Here is a 21,109-nt window from a genome sequence, read left to right on the forward strand (position 1 = left end):
TTATAATTCTCATTGTTGTTTGATGGGCTGGGCCGGATTCAAACCTGCCAGCTCCAGTATATGTGGCTGACTCCTTAGCTACTTGAGCTACAGGTGCCAAGCCCCATAGTATCTTTTAAAGTGGCTGTTGGAGTGAATATTAATTTGGTCTGCTTTCTGAAGAAGGAAGCATGTCAGGAATATAGTATTCAGGTTCTTTAAAAAGTGTTTTTAAAAGATGTCAACTGTGGGGTGGTGTCTGTGGCTCAAAAGGGTCGGGCGCTGGTCCCACATGCTGGAGGTGGCGGGTTTAAACCCAGCCCTGGCAAAAAAGAAAAAAGATGTCAAATGTATTTTTAAAAAATTATTACCTGGGAATGTTTGTTTAAAACGCAGATTCCTAGGTCATACCAGCAGAAATTTTGATTTAGTAGGTATTATAATTATACATCTCTTTGGTATAAATAACATACCTGTATATATAACCTAACATCTATACGAATGCTTAAGAATATCCTAATAGCTGTTTATTGTGAAATCAACACCACAAGATTTGTTATTTACTATAGAAAAAAATTAGAAATAATTCCGTACTCACAAAATTAGTGGTATTGAGAATAGTGTCTAAGTAGGAAAAATCTGCTAGGCCAATAAGTCTTCTAAGAACAGGACAAGCCCAGCACTTGAAGGCAATTGATGTAGCTTGTGAGTCTGGCCTCAGTGGACCCAGCTGCCAAATCCAACCCAAGTCCTGATGTCAGCAAAGCCTGTTTGGAGTAAGATTTTCACACAAGCTGCTGGTGAGTGAGCTTCCCTTGTAACCGACCTTCTCGAAACTATAGAAAATTCATGTGACTGTACTGTGCCTATTTGCTAATCACATAGGTACAACTGGGGAATTTGGTCAAAGACTTGTTTTCATTGAGCTCTTGGTAGTTAGATTGTGGGGGTGAATTTAGATAATGCCCAGACACCTCTAACAAGGCTACCAGTACTTACTAAAAGACCTTCATATTTGTTGACCATCCAAATTGGCTAAGGCCATTTCAATCAAGTAAATAATCAGGGGAGACACAGGCACTGAATTTTGATACCACCTCTGAGGCAGGTGATTGGCAAACTATACATTAAGAAACACAGGATTTGGAAAGGACATATTCACTTGCAAATTCATTTTAGATGTCCAGTCTTTGATAGAATTAGAGAGCTAACAAAGTTATTAGGGGAATCAGCAGAATTTGTTTTAATCTTAAAATTATTTTAGGTAGATAGACCCCAGAAAAGGTGCATGGAAGGAGTTACACAGCAAGGTGACTGATGTGGCTGACTTTCACCTCCCCTAACATTTATACTTGAGAACTTACCGCCTTTAATATTTTCATGTAGGATTTAGTTCAATGTGAGTCAAGCAGATATCTGTCATGCAATTGTTTGAATTTCAGACCACATGCAATTACTTGAAATATTTTGTTTTATATCATCATCTATTTGCCTGAGAATCAAAATCCAACTCCTTTTTTTTAAATGAAGCTTAATGGATCATTTACATTTGTGCAGTATTTTATGATTCACAATACATTACGATGTTTTTAGGTGAGAAATACGGCTTAATAATGTCATCTGTTATAGAAAGATTCGTTAGTTCCCCAACTAGTTACAGAAGATAAGATACAAATTGTATTTTCTCAGTTTCAAAAATAAATATGAAGATGGTTAATTAACCTGCCCAAGTTATCTGTTCATGTATTAAAAGAGATTCCTAATGATTGGCACGAAAGTTCACCATCCTACATTTTCAAAGTATATAGTATATCTTTCTAGCTAGTAATTTTAATAAGCATGATGGTCAACTAGATAAATTTAAAATTTAATGTTTTCAAAAGTATGAAATTATAAGATGTTATGAATGCCTCTGTGTTGTGGATTGAAATGATTATATATAGAGAGCTGAATTGATTATTAATTTTAAAAACCCACTCATGAGCAGATTTAAAATTGCCTTAAAAAATACAATATCCCAAGATAGTAAATGTAAGGTTGAAAATTTCCCTAATTACATTAATAAAAGTTCTTAGAGTTATGGATTTTTTTCAAAATTTGCATGCCAAAAGTTCAAACCATATTTGAAGAGTTAAATTTTGACACTTATGAAGTGTCAGAAAATTTGACACTTATAAAGACCAGTGTTCTCACTCCCCCAGCAATGACTGACAGACACAGTCTGGCCACTTCATTCCTCCCAATAATAGAACTGAGAATGGACAGGCTCCTTTTCTTTAGTCCAAAAATGAATGTGAGTTTACTTTTAGCAAAGTTCATTCACATGCCCAAGCATACTGCTTCTCACACCCCTGAGTTTAGATCAGCGCCTTTGGGAGGCATAATCCCCGCTAAGCATTCCATCCTTCTAAGTTTTCATGACAATAGAACAGTTAAGTTTTAAAATGACCATTTAATCACTCTCTCTACAACCATATAATGAGCACCAGTGCTTTCTAGTATGCTACAGATACTGGCTATGCACTGGTGAAAAAATGGTCAAGGTCCATTATGTCATAGAGGTGCCTTTTTAGAGACTGTTACATAGACATGAAACAAGTAAACAAATAGCTTAATTTCCAAATTCAAGCAAAAAATTTTCACAATGCAACAAATTCAGTGAAAGATACAAGACCAAATGATATAATAGAAGGTATGAATGAAACAAAGACATCCACTGAAAAAAATTAACCTGGTAATGCATCCTTGTTATTTATACAAGTGAAAAGAAAGTGAGAAAGACTAATTTAGAGGAAATGACCGCTGATAAATCCACATAAAACTTCTTGCCATTTAAATTGATTAGAGTTTGTAGTATTGATTAATCAGAATTTCTAATGTCTTAATGAAGAAGTATCCAGGCTAATTATCACCACTTCTCCACAACTCACTTTCTTGCTACAAATAAGGCTTATCTTGCCACTAGAAACATTTCTAGAGGAGCAGAGAGTTTAGGGAACAGTGCGAGTCAAGCCAAATTTAATAGTCATAGATGACTATTTCCAGAATGCATGTTTTCTCATTTTAGGGAAAATAGGGATCCCAGGAAAGCCACTTATCATCATGGAACTCTAAACACTATAAAGCAACCACTATCTTTTGGAATTTGGTCCTACTAAGGTGTACATTCAGTGATTCAATGACAGTTAGCAGATCTCTTCCATAACTAGGCATGGATGGCAGTCTTTCACATTCTTTTGTTTTTTTCTATACCAAAGAGTTATTATTATTATTGTTATTATTATTATTATTATTATTTGAGACAGAGTCTCACTTTGTCGCCTTCAGCAGAGTGCTGTGGCATCACAACTCACAGCAACCTCCAACTCTTGGGCTTAAGCCATTCTCTTGCCTCAGCCTCCCAATAAGCTGGGACTACAGGTGACTGCCACAACACCCAGCTATTTTGTTGTTTAGCTGGCCCAGACTGGGCTTGAATCCATCAGCCTTGGTGTATGTGACTGGCACCATCACCACTGCTGTGCTATAGGTGCTGAGCCACCAAAGAATTATTTTTGATAACAAACTTAAATCTGAAACTCATCATAATTTATTTGCTTTTATAAGTGTTCATGTTTTTAACTTTAAAGTATGAAAATAGTGTTCATCTAGGAAAGACTTCAATTCTCCTTCATTTATGAAACTTAGTTTAGCAGGATATGAAATTCTTGCTGGCAGTTCTGTTTAAGAAAACTAAAGCTAGAACTCTTACAACCTTCTAGCTAGTAAGGTTTCTGTTGAGAAATCTGCTGTTAGTCTGATGAGTTTTCCTTTGTAAGTTACTTGCTGTTTTCACCTCACAGCTCCCAGGAGTTCCTCCTCCCTGTTGGCTTTGGCTGGTCTGGTGATGATATGTTGTGGTGATTCTGTTTTTGCAATGAATCTGCCTCCCAGGTGTTCCTTGAGCTTCTTGTATCTGGATGTCTAATTCTCTACCAAGGGAAATTTTCTTCAATTATTCCCTTAAATAGGCTTTTCAGGCTTTGTGCTTTCTCTTTGTCACCCTCAGGGATGCCTATTATTCTTACATCTAGTTATTTCACATAACCCCCTATTTCTCAGTCTTTGTTCATTCCTTCTGATTCTTTGTTTTTTATTTTTGATTGGGTTAATTCAAAAAAGTTGTCTTCAAGCCCTGAAATTCCTTCTCCTGCTTAGCTAGTCTATTCTTAAAACTTTGCAGTTTGTTTTGTATTGAACTTTTCATTTCCAGAAATTCTATTTGATATTTTAAATATATCTATCTCTTTAGTAAATTTTTCATTCATTTCATTCAAATACTCATTTCTTGTATTGTTTTTCTGGTTTCTTGGAGTTGCTTTTCCATTTTCTCTTTGATATCATTGAGCTTGCTTACAATTCATATTTAGATTTCTTTATCTGTCATTTCAGTATTTGGGGGGGGGTTGGAATCCATTGCTAGAGAACTGGTGTGCTTCTTTATGGGTGTCCTTTCACTCCGATTTTTCATACTTTTGGAGTTCTCAAGGTGATTCCTTCTCATCTGGAGCAGCTGTTGATTCTTTTTGAATTTTCTTTTGGGTAGAGCAGCGTTTCCTCAGTGTTTTATAGGATTTAAAAAATCATGGGTTTAAGCCAATTTTAAATTTAAAAGCTGTAGCATTTCTCATTTTAACTTTGTTTCTTCTAGTTGCTTAGGTGAATATATTTCTCTGATTCTTACTTTCTTTTTTATTTCAAAACACTAATTAAGGGGGTTTAAGTGTTTAAGGGGGAAGCCCACATATACCCTCTTAAGGGTGTATCTGTAGCATATATTGGATCAGGACCTTTGGCTTGGAGTACTACTGAGCCACAGAAAGGAATGAAAGAATGTCATTTGTAGAAACATAGATGAACTAAGTGAAGTATTTCAGGAATAGAAAACCAAATGCTAAATGTTCTCACTAGTAAGTGGGAGCTAATAGATGAGTTCAGGGCACAGAGCAATATAAAGGACATGAGAGACCAAGAAGGAGGGAGGGTGAGTGTGGAATAAAAATTACCTTTTGGGTACAATGAACACTATTCTGGTGATGAGGTTACCAAAATTCCCAACTTAAGCATATCCAAGATATCTATGTAACAAAAAGACTTAAACCCCCTTAATTAGTATTTTGAAATAAAAAAGAAAATAAGAATCAGAGAAACATATTCACCTAAGCAACTAGAAGAAACAAAGTTAAAATAAGAAATGCTACAGTTTTTAAATACAATTTAAAATTGGCTTAAACCCGTGATTTTTAAATCCTATAAAACACTGAGGAAACACTGCTCTTTGAGAAACATTTTTGGGCACTAAAAAACATCTTCAACGGAAGTAATTGGCATTGCTCAATAAATAAATGTAAAAAGTTATTAAGTAAATGTTATTCAGACAACCTGATAAAGACAGTTGTGCAATATTATAGAAAAGAGGACACACTCATGGTCTCTGGAGGTAGCTAGAAATAGATTCAAATTCTGGTTGCTCTGTGCCTTAGATTTTCTGAGCCGCAGTTACTTATTCTTTGAAAGTGAGGTGATTTCAACCTAACCCCTAGATCTGCTGTGAGAACTGAATTCAATTTTGTGTTAAAGAACCCAAGAGATGGAAATCACTCAATAAGCAATAATCTTTTCTAGCCTACCCACCACCTTTTAGCATGAATACAACATGAAACCATTCTCGTTAATAATAACAGTAAATTTGATACTTCTTTATGTTAACAATTAAGAAATTCTATATCAAAATTTTTTATAAACCTTTTGCATTACTTTTCTTCAAATACAGATTTTCCATTAGCTGGTTTTAAATACATACATATTTACTCATAATAGTCTATCAAGAAAACCAAAAAGTCTTCTTTTTTTTTATTAAATCATAGCTGTGTACGTTAATGCAATTGTGGGGTACAATGTGCTGGTTTTATATACAATTTGAAATATTTTCATCAAACTAGTTAACATAGCCTTCACGGCATTTTCTTAGTTATTGTGTCAAGACATTAATATTCTACACTTAGTAAATTTCACATGTACTCTTGTAAGATGCACTGCCAAAAAGTCTTCTTTAACATACATTGACATATTTGATGGTCTCAGAAAATAAACTTTTCCTATCGATGAAGGTCAGAGGTTGTATAGATTGAACTCCTCCTAGTATACAAAAGCAGTCCGAGGATTATCATCCTGGAAAAGTACTCTGGCAGGAGGCTGCAGGTGAAAGTGAAGTTAATGTAAAATTAAACATCTTGGATTTGGCATAGATAGTAACCAAACTTTGTGAGCAGAGAAGGAGGAATAAAGGTAAATGGGGTGGGTGAAGGGTGTTAGGACTTAAATCCTAAGTGCTCATCAAACTTTATATCCTTTCCCAAGGTAATTTTCTGCTATGGGAGTACACAAACACACCCTGGGTACATAATAAAACAAAAGGTCATAATAGTTAGGGTTCAAAGTAATTTTGTGCCTAAAAATGAAATGAATTGAATTGTCATTCATGTGACTGTTAAAACATTCATGTAATGAAAAGGGCTTGTCTCTCTTCAAATATGTTGATCAATATAGTCATTCAACTTACTTAACATTTACTTTTACTAAAGTATCCAATATTGGCAGGAAAATTATCTGGCAAAGGAGAGCCTTCTACTACCAACTCAGGGGCTTCTGACCAATCTCAGACCGTGTCTGGAATGAAATGAGTCCAAAGATTAAGCCTAACTGTTGGCCTACTTGAGCCAGACCAGGCCACATCAACTAATCCAATCCTCCAGAAACCAGAATCAAGTAGAGCTCAGTGTGCATTTCTTGACAGCTGAAGGTTAAAAAAGAGCATAAGCTTTGGAGTTAAACAGATCTGGGTTTAAACCCTAGGCTTATGCCATGTAAGCAGCCACTTACAAGCTTTATAACCCTCAAGAGATGTCTTTGTTTCTGTAAGTCTCAGTATTTTTAAATACCCAATTTGGGTTTTAATACCCAATTTGATTATTGTGAAAATTAAGTTACTTAATGCATGTAAAGATTTTAACACAGCACTTGATACATATTGAGCCTTCAATCAATGGTCCCTTCACAAAAGAGTTCTTTGTTAAGCAATAGCTCTTTACACCTGCAGAAGCCATGGAATGGAAGCTTGGGCCTCTCCCCACTGTGCGGGTGCTAGGGATCCAAGGACCACTCTGCACATGGGGCAGTGCGCTATCCTTAGCCACAAAGCAACAAATGCATCTCTAGTCAGCCTTGTTAAAAATTGCTCTTCCTCCCCTTCTTCCTCTAGGAGTTTCAGGCAGCTCAGGCAGTTCTACAATATGAAAGGAGGTATGACTATCATGGCATGAAGAAAGCATTATTATAGAAGCTTATTATTTTTCTGGTTGTATTTCATTTGAGCACATTTAGAGCTTGAACATACGGACCTAGCCAGAGTCTGACACATTCAAAGTTTTCTTTGCCTCCCTGAAAAGTCCTGCGGACCTTCTTATCACTCAACAGTTGTCAATTCTCATCACGGTCCAGGCTTAAATTGGACTTAGAGAATCGTGGGCATAAAAGGAAAATGAAGGGATTATCCACTTCATAGCTGGCCCAGTGTAGCATTTGGCAGAAGTATAGTGAAGAAAGCAGTGGATTTGGAGGCTGATGCCTTGGCGTCTTGCCCCTGGTGACAAAGTCCTTTAACATCTCTCAACTACAAAATACTTGTTCTTACTTTATAGAATATGTGTGTATTATGTGTGATAGTGAAATAAAATGATATTAAAGTCATTTATAAGTTGTATAGAACTATTTAAAAAGAGGCTTTTATTTTGATGTGTAAAATAAATATTTGGCTATATTTAATTTTCATATTAAAACCTTTTCCATTTATGAATTTTCATATTGCTTTAAGAAATGTGTGCCTACAAAATGTATCAGTATGGATAACATATATTAGAAATAATTCATGATTTCATTATCTGACTTTAAGTTAGCATTGTGATACTAGTTCAGATCAGCCTGTTAATACACAAATTATTCTTCTTATTAAATTATTGCTGCTAGCATTACTTAAGGATCTACAACAGTAGAACTGGACATCTTAAGTGCACAAAGTATTTTTTATTAGGGAGTCTAAAGAATTACATATGAAAATATTCATCTATATCTTCTACTAACATGGGTGAAACAGGACTTAGTTTTATAAAAATCTAAGGTTTTGACAATTCTTTTATAATATAGGAAAATTAAACAGTTGAAACTTACATAATCCTTGTAGAATTTTTTTACAACACCTTTTTTAGATACAGGTTACTTCCTGATGAGTAGAAATGATGAAATAGTGACCTATTAAGGGCAGAGCAGTTTCTATAAAAACACCCCAGTGATGGTTTGAGGTATCTGCTGTGTGTGCACAGCTTCAGTTAGTTATTCAAGGCGTTATTTTTGTTTTCAGAAAAAGAAAACTAAGTAGAAGATCATGGCAAGTTTAAACTGGGGATATGATGGCAAAAATGGTAAGAGTTCTTCTGTTCTCGTAGATCAAAATAATTGCTTATTCTTTTCTCCAGTAGAAGAGGCATTAAACATTTAAAATAACCACCATAGGTTAATTGTTTGAATTGCTGACTTTGAAAAAGTATAATATATTTGCTTGCATTCTTAGCAGTTGCCTTGGGCCTTCATTGTCTACAAAATGTGTTTGATTTATAGAGAGGGTGCCAAAAAATTGTGTATATATTTTAAGAGATGTTATCTGTGTACATAGTATTACTTTTCAAAATTGAATCGATAGCACCATTACTGGTCAGGGGTAACCATGCATGTTCTATACATCCGTTTTATCTGCAGTTCATCTGCTTTTGGGGAATGATGGATTTTACTTCCAACAAAATCTCTTAAAAAGTGTGTGTGTATGTATAGAGAGGCAGCCCTCAGTATATACAGGCATACCTCGGAGACATTGCGGGTTAAGTTCCAGATCACTGTAATAAAGTGAATATCACTTAAAGTGAGTCACATAATTTGGGGGGTTTCCCAAATTGTTTATTCTATACTGTTGTCTATTAAGTATGCAATATCATTATGTTCAAAAATGTGCATAGCTTAATTTAAAAATACTTTGTAGCTAAAAGATACTAACAAGCATCTGAGCCTACAGTGAGTCATATCTTTTATTGGAAGAGAATCTTGCTTCAATATTGATGACTACTGACTAATTACAGTGGGTTCTGCTGAAAGGTGAGGTGACTGCGGCAATTTCTTAAATAAGACAACAAGAAAGTTTACCATGTCAGTTGACTCTTCTCTACATGAAAGACTTCTCTGTAAGGGTGGCGCTGTGGCTTAAAGGAGTAGGATGCCAGCCCCATATGTTGGAGGTGGCAGGTTCAAACCCAGCCCCGGCCAAAAACTGCAAAAAAAAAAAAAAAAAGACTTCTCTGTAGCCTGTAGTACTTGATAGCACCTTACTGGAGTCAATATTATCAAACTCTGTTGCTATTTTATTAACTAAGCTTATGTAATATTTTAAATCCTTCGTGGTTATGTCAACAATATAACAGAATCTTCACTAGTCGATTCCTTTGCTCATCCATGACAAGCAACTCCTCATCCCTTAAAATTTTATCGTGAGATTGTAGCAGTTCAGTCAGATCTTCAGGCTCCACTTCTAATTCTAGTTCTCCTGCTATTTCCACCATGTCTTCAGCTACTTCCTCCCCTGAAATCTTAGGTCCATGAGGGCTGGAACTAGCTTCTTCCAAACTCCCATTAATGTTGATCATTTGACCTCCTTTCATGAATCACCAGTGATCTTAATGGCATCTAGAATGCTGAATCTTTTCCAGAAGTTTTTCAACTTTCTTTGTCCAGATCTATGAGCCCTCTCATATTCAATATCTATAGCAGCTATAAAATCTATTTCCATGTGATAAGACTTGAAAGGAGAAATTACTCCTCGATCAATGGCTGCAGAATAGGTGCTGCGTTAGCAGGCATAAAAACCACAGTCATATCCCTATACATCTCCATCAGAATTCTTGCACGACCAGGTGCATTGTCAATTTGTAGCAATATTTTAAAAGAAATTTTTTTTTGGGAAGAGTAAATCTCAACAGTGGGATTAAAATATTCAGGAAACCCTGCTTTTTATTCAGGAAACAGATGTGATATCATGTAGGCTTTGCTGTTCCATTTATAGAGGATCTGCATAGGAGATTTAGCATTATTTGTACGGGGTTCTAAGATTTCAAAAATAGTAAAAATGAGCATCAGCTTCAATTTAAAGTCATCAGCTGCATTAGCCCCTAACAAGAGCATCAACCTCACCTCAAAAGCTTTGAAGCCAGGCATTGACTTCTCCCCCACTAGCTATGAAAGTCCTAACCAGCATCTTCTTCTAAGAGAAGGCTATTTCATCTACACTGAAAATCTGTTGTTCAGTGTCTCTGCCTTAATCAGTTATCTAGGCTGTGTCTTCCAGTAACGTATTGCAGCTTCTGTGTCAGCACTTGCTGCTTCACCTCACACTGTTACGTCAAGGAGATGGCTTCTTTCCTTAAACCTCATGAACCAACCTGTGGTATCTTCTAACTTTTCTTCTGCAGCTTCTTTACCTGTTTCAGCCTTCCTATAATTAAAGAGAGTTAGGATCTTACTCTAGATTAAGCTTTGGCTTAAGAGAATATTATGGCTAATTTGATCTTCTACACAGACGACTAAAACTTTCCCCGTATCAGCAATAAGTCTGTGTTGCTTTCTTATAATTCTTATGTTCTCTGGCATGTTCACTCTTAAGTTCCGTGGAGAACTTTCTTTTGCCTTCATAACATGGCTAACTGCCACAAGAGGCCTACTTTGGGGGCTATCACAGCTTGTGACATGCCTTTCTCTTTAAACTTAATCATTTCTAGCTTTTGATATAAAGTGAGAGAAGTGTGACTCTTCCTTCACTGGAATACTTACAGGTAATTATTGGGTTATTAATTGTCCTAATTTCAAAATTGTCGTGTCTCCGGGAATGGGGAGGCCCAATGAGAGAGAGAAAAAATAGCCGTCCAGGGAAGCAGTCAGAACTCACAGAACACGGATTAGGTTGGCCACCTTGTATGGCACAGTTGGTGGTGCCCCAAAAGGATTATCATAGCAACATGAAAGATCGCCACACAGATACAATGTCAAATACAGTGTGAAATATTGTGAGAATTGCCAAAATGTGACACAGAGACTCAAAGTGAACATGTGTGGTTGGAAAAATATTTCCAATAGACTTACTCAACACAGGATTGCCACAAACCTTCAATGTGTAAAAAACACATACCTAGGAAATTAAAAAGTTAAGCAAAAGGGAAGGAGGTATACTTGTATTAGAAATATATTGTGAATAGTAAAATATGGATAATCTGATCCTATAGACAAAGAGTATGGCCTATGTTACTAGTGTTGGCCGAAATGCTGTTGTATAGCATGTTATAGGAAAAGGACATTCTCAAACACAGAATTTCCCTTAATCTGAATAGGACATCATTTAAGGTACCCAAATAAAACCTAATCTAATTAAAAAACAAGTAGATATACTCCTAAAACTTGGAATCAACATTTGATAAAATTTTGATTTTATGCATATATTTGTCTTGTCAGGCCCTGAACAATGGAGAAATCTGTATCCCATTGCGGATGGAAATAACCAGTCTCCTATTGACATTAAAACCAGTGAAACCAAACATGACCCCTCTCTGAAGCCTATCAGCGTCTCCTACAACCCAGCTGCATCCAAGGAGATTATCAATGTGGGACATTCCTTCCACGTAAATTTTGAGGACAATGACAACCAGTCAGGTGAGCCAAAGAACCTTCTGATATTTTTTTCTTAGCAGCTACTGGGAAAATTAAAACAATGAGGCTTAAGAAACACGATACCAATCCTCAGTCTTCTACGCATGTGTGTAACGTTGCCGTAATATAATGAGGCATCTTAGATTTCTAGAAAATGTCCAAGTGTTAAATATGATTTGGAAAACTCCCAGCCCTGTCTTTTTTCAGTCTTTCTAAATGACACCATCCCATAAACTCTTCTGGCCATGTCAATATTTTTATGTTCACATCACTGTCTGTAGATAAACAGTATTTTTACAAAAAAATTCCAGTGAACCAGTCATTAGGAATATAAAACTGAAACGGCAGGCCTGGCCCAGTGACTCATGCCTATCATCCTAGCACTTTAGGAGGCCAAGACAGAAGGACCTCTTGAGGTCAAGAGCTTGAGGCCAGTGTGAGCAAGAGCAAGATCCTGCCACCATAATGGTGTGCATGAATGTCCTGGCTGGTGCTCTTAAGAGCATCAACAGGCTCGGCACCTATAGCTTAGAAGCTTTGGCACCAGCCACATATATTGGACATGGCGGGTTCAAATCCAGCCCTGGTGGGCCTGCCAGACAACAATGCCAACTACAACCAAAAATAGCCAAGTGTTGTGGCAGGCACCCATAGGCCCAGCTACTTGGGAGGCTGAGGCAAGAGAATCGCTTAAGCCCAAAAGTTTGAGGCTGCTGTGAGTGAGCTGTGATGCCACGGCACTCTATCTGGGGTGACAGGTTGAGACTCTGTCTCAAAAAGAAAAAAAAAATCATCATCATCAACAAAAGTTCTTGTAAGGCCATGCTCCAAAATCATCTGATTTCTAACTGTGATGAAGAAGCATGGTTACATTGGCGAATTTGAAATCATCAATGATAGTAGAGCTGGGAAAATTGTTGTGAACCTCACAGGCAGGTTAAACAAGAGTGGAATGATCAGCTTCAGGTTTGACGTGCAACTCAAAGATCTAGAAAACTGACAGAATAACCTGCTCCCATCTCGCCAGTTTGGTTTCATTGTACTGACAACTTTAGCTGGCATCATGGACCACAAAGAAGCAAGAAGAAAACACACAGGAGGGAAAATCCTGGGATTCTTTTTCTAGGGATGTAATACACACTGAAAATAAAATGCCTCAATGGAAAAAAAAAAAGAAAGAAAGAAAGAAAGAGCAAGACTATGTCTCTACTTAACAAATTTAAAAATTATCTATGCCTGGCAACATGCACCTATAGTCCCAGCTACTCTGGAGGCTGAGGCAGGTGGATCACTTGAGCCCAGGAGTTAAAGGCTGCACTGAGCTCTGATGACACTATGGTGATAAGGGTGGATGAGCAGAGCAGACAAGAGAAATAGAGGAGTGACTAAATTATTGTCATATCCCAGAATATGGCACATTTCTTGCTGAATAGTTACCTTTTCATAAAGGTTTATTGGATAATTTGTTAAATGACCTTTCCATAAAACAGTTCTACTCACTTACAAAGCCAAACTTGTTTTAGCACTTCCCTATAAGAGTTGGGGCCTAATTTTAGGCACTTTGGAGTTATGTCCACTATTAAAATCAGATTAGATCTGGTATTCTATGTGTTTAATTACTCATATGATTAGGTCACCTCTCTAAACAACAGAATCATTCAATATTAAAATTTTAAAAGTCGGCTCAGCGCCTGTGGCTCAAGTGGCTAAGGCACCAGCTAAGGCACATACACCTAAGGTGGCAGGTTCAAATCCAGCCCAGGCCCTCCAAACAACAATGATGGCTGCAAACAAAAATAGCCGGGTGTTGTGGCAGGCACCTGTGGTCCCAGCTCCTTGGGAGGCTGAAGCAAGACACTCACTTGAGCCCAGGAGTTGGAGGTTGCTGTGAGCTGTGATGCCACAGCACTCTACCCAGGGGGATAGCTGGAGGCTCTGTCTCAAAAAAAAAAATTTTTTTTTAAAGTCATCCCACTGCCCCACTGCACTTTCTCTTAGTCCCTGGCCAGGGACTCTTAACAAAGCTGTCGAGAAAGAATGTTATGTCTGCATCAATTGCAGAGTAAGTGATGAGTAATTTGTGAGTCAAAATAAACTACTGAAGCTTTTATGCTTACTGCTTATATAGTCTTTGTTGAAAGAATGAATCAAAATAAACTACTGAAGATTTTGATGCATACTGCTTACACGGTCTTTGCTGAAAGAATGAACGAATAAACATGCAAATTAAAGGAGAGTCAAAGAAAGTCCTACAATCATATAATGCATTTACCTTGGAATGTGCTTTCTAGGAGCTAGAAATAGGTAAAATTATAGTTCGTTTGCTTGGAATTGTATCTCATCTACACCACAGTCGATGGTACTCTGTAGGTACAAATGCCAACATCACAGCTGTGATAAAAAAAACCATGATGAAAGTTTTAGCATTCGAGTTTGTGTTCATTTCTACTCAATACAATCTACTGTAGGTTTACATTATATGCAAAGATAAGCAGGAACTTATGATCATAAGGCTAACAGTAGGTTTCCTTTTTTGCAGTGCTAAAAGGTGGTCCTCTCTCTGAAAGCTATCGGCTCCATCAGTTCCATTTTCACTGGGGCAGTACAAATGACTATGGTTCTGAGCACACTGTGGATGGAGTCAAATATTCTGGAGAGGTAATGTAATTTAATGCATGAAAGATAGTTACAGGGAAGTGTAGTAGCTCCCTTACATCATGATACCATCATATAACTTCAAAGAAGTGAGCATTCTGATTCCCCCAGGCTCCATTAAAACCAGACACAGTCTCACTATGATCAGTAATAGAAGGAAAATTTTCACGTGGAAAGAGGTAGCTAAACTTTGAGCAGAACTCCTGAGTTCAAGTTTCACCCTTCCCTGAGAAAGCCTCAAAAATTGTTACCCTGACATCATGACGAGGTATATGACATCATGATGAGGTGTATATTAACTGGTGTGATATAAGCGTTCTTAATTCTATATTAAATCAGCACATTGTACCCTATAAATGCATTAATGTATACATGATCTATGTGCTTATGATTTAACAAAAAATAAGTTAAAGATATGAAAAGGAGCAACACTGAATACTCAATGATACTGTAGGAAATGAAATTTTACTTACTACTTCAGGATTTGCAAATCTACTTACTCTACTCAGTACATAGATAATACTTTTGAAGAGGGAGAACATAACCCTTCCCATTCAGTGGGCAAAGTTTCATGTAAGTTTTATCTCTCTATGCTAAGATACATGTTCACATAGTGGCGAGTTAATTTACAGCTTAGCTTTGTGTTCGAACTATTATAAGTAATGAATTTGCCATATTCTCATCTTCAGCTTCACATAGTTCACTGGAATTCTGCAAAGTACCCCAGCTTTGCTGAAGCTGCCTCCAAGGCTGATGGTTTGGCAATTATTGCTGCTTTGATGAAGGTGAGTTACAGATAGTTACACAACTCTGCTCATACTGTATCTTACCAATCGGACCACAAAGTGCGATGAGATAAAGTAGCAGAAACACGAGCCTTTCTGAAAAGTTCCCAGCCTCCTGATGACTACAGGTCAATAGTACCCTAGTACTCTGTTGCTTGGTTTTCTCTCTCTTTTTCCCTCTACAGGGAGTTTCAGTTGAGGGTGGACTAGGACAGGGTTCATGGGTGGAAAGGGAGTTTTTATTGTCCAACTCTTCCAAATTTCCTGTTCTCTAAACTTTCTATGGCATATATTCAAAATTTATCAATTTAATATCTCATCAGGAAGGAAATGTTAAAAGGATTTTTTCCCATAAAGAACATTCAGTTGATTTTTCAAATAGCAGATATTGTTCAAATCATCTATAGAAGAATCCCTGAAAAGTTGTATAAGAAAGTTATTATTATATTGAATACGCTTGAGTAACTAATTTTCCAAATTATGGTTCCAGTGAACCATTACCAAATGCTCATAATACAGCAAAAATTATACCAATTATAACTAATAGAATGGACCAAAAGTAAGAGCTTTTTTATTGTATCACAGTTTTGCTAAATTTCTAGATGTCATATTTTATAATTTTGTACATCTTTCTCAAATTTAAGTCAAGCTTTTCGTTTGTTACTTTATCTGTAGTTACATGGACAATTTATACTGTACAAAGCCCCATAAAGATATACACCATGCAAAATGTTCTCTTCTAAGGCAGAGAGAAAATACCTGAGCTCTCATCAGTTGTTGAAAAAAATCAAAGATTTACCGAAACAGTGTTTGATAGCAACCTTTATTGCACACTTTTTTTTTTTTTTTTTTTTTTTGTGATCTCCAGGTTGGTCAGGCCAACCCAAAGCTGCAGAAAGTACTTGATGCTCTAAGTGCAGTTAAAACTAAGGTAAGTAGACTAAGTACATTAGTTTAAATCAAAGAACAAAAATTCACTGTAGTATGGAAATTGTTTAATGAATATATTTGAAGTAGATAATAGGGAGACTGAAAAAAAAGTTACCGATCAAAGTATAAATTACATATTGCCTGTTTCTGAGAAAGTCTCTGACAGCAAGGATTTGGTTGTTTGTTTGTTTGTTTGTTTGTTTTTCATAGTGACTGTTTATTGATTTCAGTAGACTATGGCCTGTAGAAAAATAGGTTATATAGCCATCTGCTTGAAAAATGACATCCGGGCTCGGCGCCTGTGGCTCAAGTGGCTAAGGCGTCAGCCACATACACCTAGGGTGGCCGGTTCGAATCCAGCCCGGCCCGCCAAACAACAATAAGGGCTGCAACCAAAAAAAATAGCCAGGCATTGTGGTGGGTGCCTGTGGTCCCAGCTACTTGGGAAGCGGAGGCAGGAGACTCGCTTGAGCCCAGGAGTTGGAGGCTGCTGTGAGCTGTGATGCCACAGCACTCTACCCAGAGGGATAGCTTGAGACTCTGTCTCAAAAAAAAAAAAAAAAAAAAAAAAAAGAAAAAGAAAAATGACATCCGAATGAAATGGGGAATATTTCCCATCTCATGAAGGAAGATGTCTATCTTCTTAGTAGTACAAAACGTCAAGAATTAAGCATAGTCTTTTGAAATATCATTAATGTGCAATATTTGATAATTGTGATTCCTATTTGTCAACTCAAAAAACAGGTGGGTTTTCTGATATATCCAACCTTAGCATTACTGTTGTAAAAGAAGATATTTAGCCGTAAGTCAGAGATTTATAATTTCTGTGCATGGTGTGGAGGACTGTCATATTTTTTACATAGAATAAATGTGATTTGTGCTGATTGTTGAAAAGATTAAATTTCAAATATGTGTATTATAACGAGAGAATGACAGGTAAAAATAAGCATTCAGCTCAAAAATATAAAAAATAATATGTGAAGAGAAAAAAGAAGGAAATAGTGAAGATAAAAGCAGACAATAATAAAATAAGAAAGAAAGGTGATGAAAGTCAATGCCCTTTCCTGATGATAAAACAAAATGAAAGAAAATGTTCTGAAAACTTCCAGAATTTGATAAAGAATGAAAACTCAGATCAAACTTTGTAGTGAAACATTTGCAGCATTTCCATTTCAATTAGGACCAAAACCAAAGTGGTACTGTGACCATCACAATTAAAAATTATAACGAAGATCCTAATTAACACAATAAAGTAAAGGAGAAATAAGAGAATTGGCATAGATACCCGAAAATCAAAAATAAAACTATCATCAAGTGCAGATGATAGGATTATTAACACCCACCTGAAGAATTTTAAATAATCAGCTAAAAAACAGAATCAAGGTCAGGTGCTGTAGCTCACACCTGTAATCCTAGCACTCTGGGAGGCTGACTAAGGTGGACTGCCTGAGCTCACAGGTTCAAGACCAGCCTGAGCAAGAGGGAGGCCTTGTCTCTAAAAATAGCCAGACATTGTGGAGGGCACCTGTAGTCCCAGCTACTTGGGAGGCTAAAACAAGACAATAGCTTAAGCCCAAGAGTTTGAGGTTGCTGTGAGCTATGATGCCACAGCACTCTACAAAGGGCAACAATGTGAGACTCTGTCTCAAAAAACAATCATCATCATCATAAATTTTTTTTAAAAAGAAGTTATCATCTTCTTAAAAAATAAAAAATGAAATAAAAACAGAATCAATACAAAAGTCGGATAAAGTTGATTGCATAAAAGATGACCGTACAAATATACAAATACCAGTACATTTTCTATAAGAATAACCATCCATCAGAATAGATAATGGGAATAAATAGTATAAAACCGAAATGCAGCCAATATCCTTGTTAATAAATATCTTTGCCATTAGAACAGAATCTGGCATCACTCCTAAAGAAACAATAAAGGCTTTATATTGAAAATTAAATCTTTTAAGGAACATAGATCATACAAATTTGTTTGAAGCTTTTCTTATCTTCAACCAAATGAAAAAGGAAGACGGTTTCTTGGTCAAAACTTACACGTAGCACATTTTTCATCTTGTCTCTTTTGTTACTTTTATTTTATCCATAAACACACCAGTCATGTGATGACAAATAGTTTTTAAAAACCAATAACATTTTGGCTAAACTCTAGATAATATATAACAAGATAATGTAACATTTATATCACATATATTAACAGAAGACAATATTTTATGTCATAATATAATAATGGATACTTTTTCTTCCAGGGCAAACGAGCCCCATTCACAAATTTTGACCCCTCTGTGCTCCTTCCTTCATCCCTGGATTACTGGACCTACCCTGGCTCTCTGACTCACCCTCCTCTTCACGAGAGCGTAATCTGGATCATCTGTAAGGAGCCCATCAGTGTAGGCTCGGAACAGGTAGAGTATCAAAGGCAAAGGAGGGGAAACTGGAAACGCAAAGCAGGAACATCGCCTCACCTGATAGTATCAGTAAGGGAGATTATTGTGTCAGTTACGTCTGTGAGAAGTTTATTTTCCCTTCCAATAAAAAATGATTCATTTCTGGCATAGTTCTATTGAATGATCCAAAAGGGTACATTACCATACCATTTTTTTTTTTACTTTATGGAGAAAAAAAAATGAGATTTAGAATGCTCATCATTCCTTCTTCTTTAATACATTCAAGTCCAACTTTGCCAAATATCTTATTGAAGTTTTCAGAAACAAAAGAAAAACTGTGACTGGAAGTTCTGCTGAGACTTTGTGGGACCGCAGCTCTCAACCAGCACAATTTGATAGCTGGCAAAATATTTTGTTCTTTTTTTCGAGGTCAGCAGAGGGCTAAGCTTTTAAATATCCAATAAAGTATCTCATTAATTTCTATGTGTAATAATGACGGTAATAATTACCATTAATTAAGCAACGACTTTCACTAGGTGTCTTGTGTTTGTTTTGCCAGTCAACTGTCATAACAAACCTATACAGAACAGTAGCCTATTGCTAGCTGACATTTATTGAACAACGCTATACACACATCATTCCAATACTTCACGTGCATTAACCCATTTCATCTTCACAACACAACGAAGAAGGTGCTATATGGAAGCTGAGACATTAAGATGATAAGTCACTTGCCCACGGGACCTCAGCTAGAGCGAGGAAATTGGTATCCTAACCCAGACAGTCCTCAATGATTTAAGCAAAATGCCTAGATCAAAGGAATGTGAAGGATCTGGGGCCTCCTCCCTTTCCCCTGGTGAAACCTCAGTTTTCTAAATATCAGTGCATCAATAATACTAAAAATAAAGTGCTTCCTATAACTTGAATGACTTTCGATTATTTAAATATTTCCTCCTTCTAGCTGGCACAGTTCCGCAGCCTTCTATCGAATGCCGAAGGTGAAAATGCTGTCCCCATACAGCACAACAACCGACCGCCCCAGCCTCTGAAGGGCAGGACAGTGAAAGCTTCATTCTCATGAGCCCAAGAAGGAACTCACCTTCAAGAACACAGCCCTGCTTCTAACATAATCCAGTAAAATACTAATTTTTAAGAAACATTGATTTCAATGCTACCAAGATAACATACCTGCAAATTTAATCTGTAGAATGAAGAACTTTAATTTTAGTTATTAATGCTTATACTCAAATAATAATCTGTAAGCTTGCAAATAGTAATCGGTAAGCATAAATTTATGCTTACATTTAACTTTATTTGTAGAATTCTTCTTAGTTACAAACTGCTGAGTGATTGGTGTCTTTTCCTATTGTAGAACTAAAAAACTGCAATTTTGGTTCTTAATGCTTATGCTCAAATAATAAATAATCTGCTTGCAAATAGTAATCTGTAAGCATCAGTTTATCCTTAAGTTCAAGTGGAATTCTTCATAATTACAAACAACGAAGGGATTTATATCTCTTCCTATTTTGTTCAGTTTACTTGGATCAATACAATAATTGTATTCCTTTCTTTGTTGTCAATTGTGCACTTTATTTTAAAAAGTAAGTTTCTACGCCATTTACATTCAAAAATCTTAAATATCTTACTTGCAAGAGAATTTTGTAATATACTGACCTAAGATCAACTTGAGATGAAGTATTGAGAAATTCATTTGCTTATTCTTGAAGGCAAACATACAGCTAAGATGACAGTCAGATAATAATATTATTATGCTGGCCCGAGATTTCTACTGTTTGTGTTCTCTCTGATAAAAATGACATCTTTTGGCTGGACACTGTGGCTCCCACCTGTAATCCTAACACTCTGGGAGGCCAAGGTGGGTAGATTGCCTGAGTTGACAGGTTTGAGACCAGCCTGAGCAAGACCAAGACCTCAGTCTCTAAAAATAGCTGGGCGTTGTGGCGTGTGCCTGTAGTCCCAGCTACTAGGGAGGCTGAAGCAAGAGGATGGCTTGAGCCCAAGAGTTTGAAGTTGCTGTGAACTATGAGACACAGAAATTTCTTTATTCCTCTGAGGAAGACATAAAAAAAGATGTGTTTATTTTACACCTAATAACCATACTAAGGAACTTCTTTTGAAGTATTTGATTTGGGGGCCAGAATTTAAGTAAATCTTTATTAAAATGTAATGCAGGAGAGCTGGAGGAGGCACTGGGACATGGGTTTCTTTTCTACATGAAGTTAGAAAAGTAAAAAAAAAAAAAAAATTGCTTTAAAAAATGCAATAGGCCCAAATAGCACATTAGTTCTGCTTCCATAAGCATTCTATAAATACTTTCTTTGCCAGGGTAAACTGACAATGTATTGTACTTTGTATTTGCAAAATACTGAAAATGCTAAAACAGTTACACCTTTCCTATGATCCTATTATTTCAATGAGTCATACTGACAGTATTTTAATTCTAAAGTTATCAAAGGTCATCCTTGTGACAGCGGGAGAAAGAGGGATTTGGGTTTAATTTGA

The 21,109-nt window shown here is 36.5% G+C and overlaps 1 protein-coding gene across 1 annotated transcript in view; it reads left to right on the forward strand.

The window, feature by feature from the left end:
* The window catches only part of CA1 (carbonic anhydrase 1), a 34,514-nt gene extending 14,529 nt beyond the window's left edge, over positions 1-19,985 (forward strand). Inside the window, exons 2-8 of the mRNA XM_012810326.2 lie at positions 8,435-8,495; positions 11,620-11,817; positions 14,354-14,472; positions 15,159-15,254; positions 16,123-16,185; positions 18,449-18,604; positions 19,548-19,985. Coding sequence (XP_012665780.1) covers positions 8,459-8,495; positions 11,620-11,817; positions 14,354-14,472; positions 15,159-15,254; positions 16,123-16,185; positions 18,449-18,604; positions 19,548-19,667 — 789 coding nt within the window. The 5' untranslated portion in view covers positions 8,435-8,458 and the 3' untranslated portion in view covers positions 19,668-19,985. The remainder of the gene's footprint in view (positions 1-8,434; positions 8,496-11,619; positions 11,818-14,353; positions 14,473-15,158; positions 15,255-16,122; positions 16,186-18,448; positions 18,605-19,547) is intronic.
* Positions 19,986-21,109: the final 1,124 nt, after the last annotated feature.

The sequence above is a fragment of the Otolemur garnettii genome, unplaced genomic scaffold (assembly GCF_000181295.1).
Source record: "Otolemur garnettii isolate 467f Iridium unplaced genomic scaffold, OtoGar3 scaffold00004, whole genome shotgun sequence".
NCBI classification, from domain to species: Eukaryota; Metazoa; Chordata; class Mammalia; order Primates; family Galagidae; genus Otolemur; species Otolemur garnettii.